At 41.4% G+C, this 9,218-nt stretch overlaps 1 protein-coding gene across 1 annotated transcript; it reads left to right on the top strand.

Moving 5' to 3' along the window:
• Positions 1 to 470: 470 nt before the first annotated feature.
• Positions 471 to 956, top strand: LOC145049818 (uncharacterized). The gene has a single exon (XM_078998174.1). The coding sequence runs from the start codon at positions 471 to 473 to the stop codon at positions 954 to 956; it is 486 nt and encodes a 161-aa protein (XP_078854300.1).
• Positions 957 to 9,218: the final 8,262 nt, after the last annotated feature.

The following is a 9,218-nucleotide window of genomic DNA, read 5'->3' as shown; positions in this document are numbered from 1 at the left end:
AGTATCTCTAACCTTGAAGCGCAAATGGGAGATATAGTTACATACATAAGCAAGTTGGAGTCTCGTGGGAAATTGCCTTCTCAAACTGAAAAGAACCCAAATTTCAATGTGGTGACCTTGAGAAGTGGAAAACAAGCCAGAGAAATTAGTTCAAAGAAGAAGCCAATGGATGAAGAGGAAGAAATAGAAGTCATTCCCATTGAAGAGCCTATGGTCAAGAACGATGCACAAGCCAGAGTTCCAAAGAAGAGTATTCCCCTCGTAACATCCATAGCCACTCAACCGCCATTCCCCTCCCGACTTGCAACTTTGAAGAAGAAAATGGAGGAGAAAGAGATTTTGGACACCTTCTGAAAGTTGGAAGTGAACATTCCTTTACTTGATGCAATCAAACAATTCCGAGATATACAAAATTCTTGAAGGAGCTTTGCACCAACAAGAGAAAGTTGAAAGGAAATGAGAAAATCTCGATGAACGAAAATGCATCCGCAGTTTTACAAAGGAAGCTTCCACGCAAGTGCAAAGATCCCGAAATGTTCACGGTTCCTTGCAGGATTGGAGATGTCACTTTTAGTAGTGCTATGCTTAATCTTGGTGCCTCTGTCAATCTCATGCCCTATTCGGTGTATGAATCATTGAATGTCGGACCCTTAAGTGAAACCAGTGTCATAATCTCTCTTGCGGATAAATCAAGTGTTTTTCCTAGAGGTGTTTTGGAAGATGTCCTAGCGCAAGTAAACCAATTGGTCTTCCCGATGGATTTCTATGTGGTTGACCTAGATGAAAAAGTATCCTCAAAATTGGGTATAATCTTACTTGGGAGACCATTCTTGAAGACAGCTAGAACAAATATTGATGTGTATGCGAGAAGCTTAACAATGGAATTTGATCGTGAAACAATAAGTTTCAACATTTATGATGCTATGAGGTATCCTAGTGATATTTCATCCTTGTGATTTGTTGAAGTTGAACCATTAACCCAAGAGTTGTTCGAGTTGTCTAAGGGTGACATGATGGAGATGGTTTTGAGCAAAGGGTTTGATTGTGAAAAATTAGCCAAGAAGTTGAAGCTCTACTCTCTAGACCCCGAAGTTGAAAGATTAGTCAACAAATTGGAGATCAAGAAGACCGCCCAATTTAGTGTGAAGCAAATTGAATACCTCAAAGTCACACGAGATTGCCGCCCTCCCTTGTCCAACCGCCAGAATTAGAATTGGAGATCCTTCCTCAACATTTGAAGTATGCGTACTTAGGAGACAACGAGACTCTTCCGGTCATCAATTCGACTAACCTAACCAAGTGAGAAGAAGAACAACTCCTCAAGGTGTTGAGGGAACATAAAGAGGCAATGGGTTGGACGATTGCGGATATCAAAGGTTTGAGTCCCTCCACTTGTATGCATAAAATCTTAATGGAGGATGAATGTAAGCCGAGTAGAGACACGCAAAGAAGGTTGAATCCGCCAATGATGGAAGTGGTCAAGAAAGAGATTTTGAAGCTCCTAGATGCGGGAATGATCTATCCAATCTCGGATAGCCAATGGGTGAGCCCGGTTCAAGTCGTGCCAAAGAAGACGGGAATCACGTTAGTCGAGAACAACAAAGGTATGATGGTCCCCACTCGTGTGCAAAACGGGTGGAGAGTATGTATTGACTACCGCAAACTCAATGCAAGCACTAGAAAAGATCATTTTCCATAACCTTTTATTGACCAAATGTTAGAAAGATTGGCCGGAAAATCTCACTATTGTTGTTTAGACGGGTATTCCGGTTTTCACCAAATCTTGGTGCCACCGGAAGACCAAGAAAAGACAACATTCACATGTCCATTTGGCACTTTTGCATACCTGAGAATGCCATTCGGATTATGTAACGCCCCGGCCACCTTCCAACGTTGTATGGTTAGTATCTTTTCGAAATATGTTGAAAATATAATTGAAGTTTTCATGGATGATTTTACGGTATATGGAAACTCCTTTCAAGAGTGTTTGACCAATCTCACCAAAATTTTAAAAAGATGCATTAAAAAAAATTTAGTTTTAAACTTTGAAAAATGTCATTTTATGGTGAGTCAAAGTCTTATTTTGGGTCATATTGTGTCAAAGAAAGGAATTGAGGTAGATAAGGCCAAGATAGATGTTATTCAAAGCTTACCTTACCCGAATTGTGTTCGGGAAGTTCGTTCTTTTTTAGGCCATGCAGGTTTCTACCAACGTTTCGTCAAGGACTTCTCAAAGATAACAAGACCAATGTGTCAACTCTTGCAAAAGGATGTTGATTTTGAGTTCAATGAGGCGTTCAAAGAAGCTTTCGACAAGCTCAAAGAGTTGCTCACATCCGCCCCCATCATGCAAGCACCAAATTGGGATCTTCCCTTTGAGATTATGTATGATGCAAGAAACTATGCAATTAGACATTGCTCAAAGCAACTACTCTACTATGGAGAAGGAGCTATTGGCCATAGTGTTCGCCTTGGAGAAATTTAGACAATACCTACTTAGTACCAAGGTCATTGTGTATTCGGATCACGCAACTCTTAAGTAGTTGGTGACGAAGAAAGATGCAAAGTCTAGACTCACCCGATGGATTTTATTGTTACAAGAATTTGATTTGGAAATCCGGGACAAGAGTGGATGCGAGAACCTTGTTGCCGACCACCTAAGCCGGATCACTTCAAATGAAACTCCTCTCCCTTTGCAGGACAAGTTTCTAGATGAGCATCTCTTTTCCCTCACTCAATCTACTCCTTGGTATGTCGATATCGTTAACTTTTTTGGTCACAAAGAGGTATCCCGACACATTCACACGTGCTCAAAAAGACAAGTTGAAAAGTGATGCAAAATATTATGTTTGGGATGAGCCTTATTTGTGGAAACATTGTCCCGATCAAATCATTAGGCGATGTGTACCCCAACAAGAGCACCAATCAATTTTGCAATTTTGTCATGAATTTTCTTGTGGGGGACATTTCGGACCTAGCCGGACTTTGAGAAAGGTCCTTGAGTGTGGATTATTTTGGCCAACCATGTCATGCGATTGTTACTTGTTTTGCAAAAGTTATGAACGGTGCCAAGGGACGGGGAACATTTCACAAAAAAATCAAATGCCACAAAATTTATTCCTTGTTTGTGAAAATTTTGAAGTATGGGGGATTGATTTCATGGGCTCATTCCCTGTTTCATTTGGCAACGTTTACATCTTGATCGCGGTTGACTATGTTTCTAAGTGGGTTGAAGCCAAAGCCACAAGATCGGACGATGCCAAAACAGTTATCGACTATCTAAAATCTAATGTTTTTGTGAGGTTCGGTGTGCCTAGGGCTTTGATTAGTGATAAGGGGACACACTTTTGCAACAAGATGATGGAGGCTTTATTGAGGAAGTACAACGTGACCCACTGTGTTTCAACAACCTATCACCCTCAAAAGAACGGTCAAGCGGAGGTTTCGAATCGTGAAATGAAGATTATACTTGAGAAAACAATGAATCCCTCAAGAAAAGACTGGAGTTCAAGGCTTGATGATGCCTTGTGGGCCTATCGGACCACGTACAAGATCCCGATAGGAATGTTCCCATTTAGGTTGGTTTTTGGAAAACCATGTCATCTTCCAGCAGAATTGGAACACCGTGCATTTTGGGCAGTCAAACAATGCAACTTCAACATCGATGAGGCGGGAAGGCATATGAAGCTTCAACTTCAAGAGTTGGAGGAGTTGAGAAATGACTTCTATGAAAACTCAAGAATTTACAAGGAAAGGACAAAGCTTTTCCATGACAAGTCCATTACTCGCAAACATTTCGAGCCGGGATATAGGGTTTTTCTTAATCATTCGCGATTGAAATTATTTCCTGGAAAGTTGAGGTCATGATGGATAGGTCCATTTGTTGTGCTAAAAGTCTTTGAGCATGGAGCGTTTGAGATCCAAAGTGAAGAAATGGGGCAAATCTTTAAAGTCAATGGACATCGATTGAAACCTTTCTATGAAGGTTTTAACGCAAATGTCTTAGATGTCATCCAATTGGATGCCCTGGTGTACTGAAATCAAGAGGGACGCAAGTCTCGCCAAAGACGTTAAAGAGGGGCATTTTTGGAAAACTAAAAGTTTTCGTCTTTTCTAGTTCCTAATAAATGTCGTAGATGGTCCATTTTTCCATTTAACATCTCTTCTTCTTTTTTCTTGTGGTGAAAGAATGTTGGATTTGAGGACCCGGTGTTCGTATTGGTCAAAGAGCAAAAAAATTGGGAAAAAAGGCAAGCCAATTCACGCGGACCGCGTGTACTCTAAGGGCCGTACGCATTAATAAACAAATGGTCCGCGTGTGGTCTCTACAATTGTCTGCGTCCAAGATCACCAAACAGAAGAGTTTCAGCGCAATTCACACGGACCCCGTGTACTCGTGGTTCTGTCCACGTATTTATTAACACGGACCGTGTATCATCCCCAGTTCATCCGCGTGCAAAATAATGCAAGACAACCTAGTTCGAGGTTTATTCACGCGGACCGCGTGAATTCATGTCCGCGTGAGATGTTGACTTTCGTTGACCGCGTTTTGACCAAGTATTGTCCGCAACTTAATACTCCCTAAACCCCCAGCCGACCCTAAAACTCAATTTCCCGTCAAACCGTTCGTCGGAATTTCGCGAGACCACCGCCATTCTTCACCAATTTCTGAGCTCTACAAACCCCACTACAAAAATCGGCCTGATCTGTTGTTGTAACTCGGGGCGCCACCACCACTCAACCGACATTTTCCGGCCGTTTTCCAGCTAACTTCGGCCACCTATCGCAATTCCGACACCACCATTGTGCTCCTCTTGGACAAGGCTACAAACCCCACCAAAAATATCTCTCAAAGCTCGCCGGAAAATTTCTCCGGAATTTCAAGCCATTTCCGGATTCCTCGGGTTTTCGCGGTAAATTGCTTCCCACGAGATATTGAACAAAGCTTAAAGCTTGGGGTGGAGAGTTGCAAGATTTTCAAATCCTGAATTCTCGCGCGCAAATTTTGAACTTTCAACAAAAACGGGTACTTTCTTTCCTTTATTTTAATTGATCAAGATGCATGTCTCTGAACAACCATTCATATGCTATTGCATCAAATGAGTTTACGAATTATTTCTTGCTCTGATTGTTGAACTGCTTTAGAAGTCCATATGGAGTTAGTTGGTGATTTGGATTGACATATCGTTTGTTGAGATTGTGGTTCATGTAGTGGTTATTTTTCGTGCTTTAGAAGCGCTCGGCTGTTGCCCGAGGCAAAGCCCCGAGCAGAAATCAAAACGATGCTCCCGATATTCCAAGATTTCGGGATGCCAAGGCAGCCGAAAACTACATGAAGAGCTTGCCTAGAAAGGTTGCATCCACCAAGTTCGTGTATAGGCCCACGATCATATCATTAGGGGTTCTTGAAGGGGTCACCCAATTGTTCCTTAACATTGGGTGGGAAAACCTTCTCAACCTCATGGCGCACACTTACGAGCTCCCCACTAGAGAGTTTCTTGCCGATTGCGGGTACGATAGCGAAAAAAGAAAAGCCGCATTCCAACTTTTAGGGGACCGAAGGTACATCGATTTTGAAACGATAAACGACATCTTGGGCTTGCCTTCTTCAAACACTTCCATAGTTTTCGACGTCTTACCTGCCGAGTTCAATCATGAGACCTTTTTGACGGAAATCACCGGGGGTATCTTTTCGTGTGCCGGTCGGGATAAAGCAACCTCTATCATTCACCTGTGCATCCATATTGCCCATCGCATCTTGGTGTGTATAGTTTTTGGCCGCAAAGAAGCATGCCAGGTCACCAAAAATGAGCTCTTCTTCCTTCGGTGTATGACGAGGCGTGACAGCCCACCAATCCCGGACTTTGCTTCGTTCTTTTTCCATAAATGTGCACACATCAGAACCAAAACGTGCGGTGATATTTGCATTGGGGGATTTTTCACCTTTTGTGCTCGCAATCTTGATATCGAGCTCCAAGACGAATACAAGCCTGTTGACAGCAACAATCTTTTGGATGAGCGCGCTCTCATAAAGATGCACCACATCCATCGCAGGAACAACAACAGTTTCACATGGTATTGTCCTCAAGGGGTCGGATATCTCATTCTTCCCGACCCTCGAGTCACCAACTTCACCTTCCACGATCGCACTCAATGGAGACTCGCGAGGACCATCACTCAGTCAGTCAATGAGGATGTGCTCGAGGATCAAGATGATGACGAGATACATGTGGATGATGAGCCCGACGATGAGCCCACCCATGGTCCACAGCACGCCCAGCCACAAGCCCCTCCCAGGTACTACCCGTTCCCCCCCCCAATTTTTCCGAGCGGTTCGAGGCTCTTTGTGTATCTAACCAAATCATGTCCCAAAAAATGCACCATATGTGGGGGTGGCAACAATCCCAAAACCATTTTGAGAACGTCCCACTTCCGCCTCCCTATCCATACCCTCCACCCACCCATCTTTATCCCCCTCCACTTAAACCTTACCCCTACCCCCCATACCCCTATCCTCCTCCCGATCCCCCGGTTTAGGTACTTTCGCCTCGCCCCAAGCATTGAGGACAGTGCTTATTTCTAAGCTTGGGGTGGGGTATTCCTTTTTCTTTTTAATTTATCATGCATTTTAATTAGGTCGCATAGCATTTTAGTATAAATTGCATTCATTTATTTTTTATAAAACTCCAAAAAGATTTTATTTTCTTCTTTTTCATCTTTTATTTTGCATGGCATTTAGCTTAGGGCATTAGCATTCATGCATTTTTGGTATTTTGTTTATTCTCACCTCTCTTGGATGCCATGAAACAGGTTCACAGTAATTGTATTATTATTAGTCCAGGATCTTGTTGCTATCTCACCCATCGAACCGGGACCACTAGCTGTAGTTTGGGATTTCATACTTGGGATCAGATGCTGGTAGCTTAAAGGGGTAAGTAATCATGGCCAGGTAGTTTTCATGAAGAATTATGCATACAATACTAATGACTGTAGGATATACTATATCAATGGATGTCTTAGCCTTGTAGTCACTACCACAGAGAGGATCACACTTGATCTTGTTTGAACCGTTAGGATGAAGCACTGGTGCTTGTTCCCGAGTAGGATCCATATCCGGTCTCTTTACATCACCATTTCTTGTCGTGATATTTTTTTTAGGGTTTTAGAGTGTCTTTTAGCCCACATTAGGGCATTTTCTTTATTTTTGAAAATGTCAAGTCTGAAAATGAGCTTATATTATATCTTTGTGCTCCACACATGGTCATTTTCATATTTAGACCATTCGGATTATATTACTACCCTTTCGGCCCCACTTACACACTTTTGGGAACCAAATATTGAGTCAAAGGGGTTATCTAGGTAAAAAAAATAAAAAAAAACAAATAAAAGAAAAAATGGCAGGCAAATTTCCAGCTGCAGAAATCTGAGAAGGGTGAGCGGTTCAATTATTGAACAAAATTTTCCAACATTTTGGTCACCCGAAGTTTGATATTCATTTGTATAAGTTTGTTTTATTGTATATAGATCGAGTTGTTTTTCGCAAATTGGTGATGTTAGGCAGACTGTCCAGTCGGATACTACGGGAGGTTTGGGCCAACACTAAGTGAACCGATTCCTAAAACGGTGCCCAAGCGATTAAACCTGGTTACACATGATAGAAACCGGCAAACGTGAGATCAAAATGTACACTTAAAGAAGAGCTCCACCCGAGCCCATCCAGCTGCTTTCTCCCTACTACATATGTTCTTCATTGTATGTACGTTCCATTGAGGCTGCGACTGATTATCCCTCCTTCCTCACCTAGAGGAGTTGTCATGGCTGTGGTTTATGATCCCATTGTTATCGGATGAAAAAGTTGTGAGATAGCAGCGAGATCAACTTTGACCATGTTAACTAACATTGAACAGGTTCCATGGTTCTGTCCATTCTTTTTATTTTTAGGGAAATTCGTTCGAAGTTCATTTTAGTCTTGTCTTACTTGAGGACAAGTAAGGTTCAAGCTTATGATGATTTGATAGCTTCATTTTATTACCTCTTTCCGCAGTTTATTATTAGTTAAAACCATCTCATTTTAGTTAATCTTCATGCATATTTTCTCTTTTTGTTATTTTTCTCTCCTTTACCGGGTGTTTTCCAGTCTTTTGAGCTTATTTGTAGGATTTATCGAAGACTTTTTGATATTGGAGGCTTAGAAGGGTGCGAGACTTATGAAGGCTTGCAGTTTGCTTGTGGATTTGGAGTGGTGTGATTGGGCTTGGTGCTTACATAAAGAAGAAAACAATTTGGACTTAATTTTTGAGTAAGGATGATGATGAGGCGACGTGGAATCGAGCTACAAAAGATTGAAGGAGCATTGAATCAACCATTACAAGGATTTGGAATGGCACAAATGGGCTCTAAAGAGTTATGCATGTGGGCTGATGTATGAATGAGAAGATTGGGCTAGATTTTATGTTAAATGGCCCAAGTACCACATTCAGCGTGACCCACGTGGTCCGCGTGGATCCATACGCAGTCCGCGTGAATTGTGCTGAGTTGATTCCGGGTTTTGACTTGTTGACTTTATTTGTGGAAGTTTGGTGGGTGGCTTTTGGCACCTTTTTGAATTCGGAAATCAACTCCCTTTTTCTGGAGATTGGAGGCATTATTGGGGATCATCACTTGAAGAACACACACCATTTTCCCTCTCAAGGAAGCTTGGGAAGATTTGAAGAATTTTTGGAAGAATAGTGTAATTTCTTTCCATCTTGCATCTAAGACAATGTTTGGTACCACCAAACTATATTGCTTTTCTTTTACTTTGGCCATGCTTGGCTAAACTTTCATTTGGTTGATTAGGTTTTAACCCATGGATGATTAGTTGCTTTGAAGACTTATTATTATCTTGTGTTTGAAGTTTATGGAAATGTTTTCTAGTTAAACATCTTGTTGTGTTTATTTATCTTTGATCATGAGTTTGGATGAATGAATGCTTGTTTTTGTTGAATAATTTCTTGGTTAAGTAATGGACCTTCAAATTAGTAAGCAACAAATGGTTTATATGTTTGTTTTCATTTCATTTAGACCATGGAAATGTTTCCTCCATAATGATAATGTAAGCATTTGATTATCTTTTGGACTTGGCAACTCTTATAACTTAAAGCTAATTGATTTTCACAAGATTTTATGCTTCATTGATTTTGTGACTTCAATTAAGGAAATGTTTTAAGAGCTCCTCT

The sequence above is a fragment of the Lactuca serriola genome, chromosome 5, assembly GCF_051521515.1.
Source record: "Lactuca serriola cultivar US96UC23 chromosome 5, Lser_US96UC23_V15, whole genome shotgun sequence".
NCBI lineage: Eukaryota > Viridiplantae > Streptophyta > Magnoliopsida > Asterales > Asteraceae > Lactuca > Lactuca serriola.
The sequence above is the reverse complement of the archived record's forward strand: the minus strand, read 5'-3'. Positions and strand labels throughout refer to the sequence as shown.

Bases quoted from the DNA above. Each gene is read 5' to 3' on its own strand.
- LOC145049818 (XM_078998174.1), top strand. From the start codon at position 471: ATGAACGAAAATGCATCCGCAGTTTTACAAAGGAAGCTTCCACGCAAG.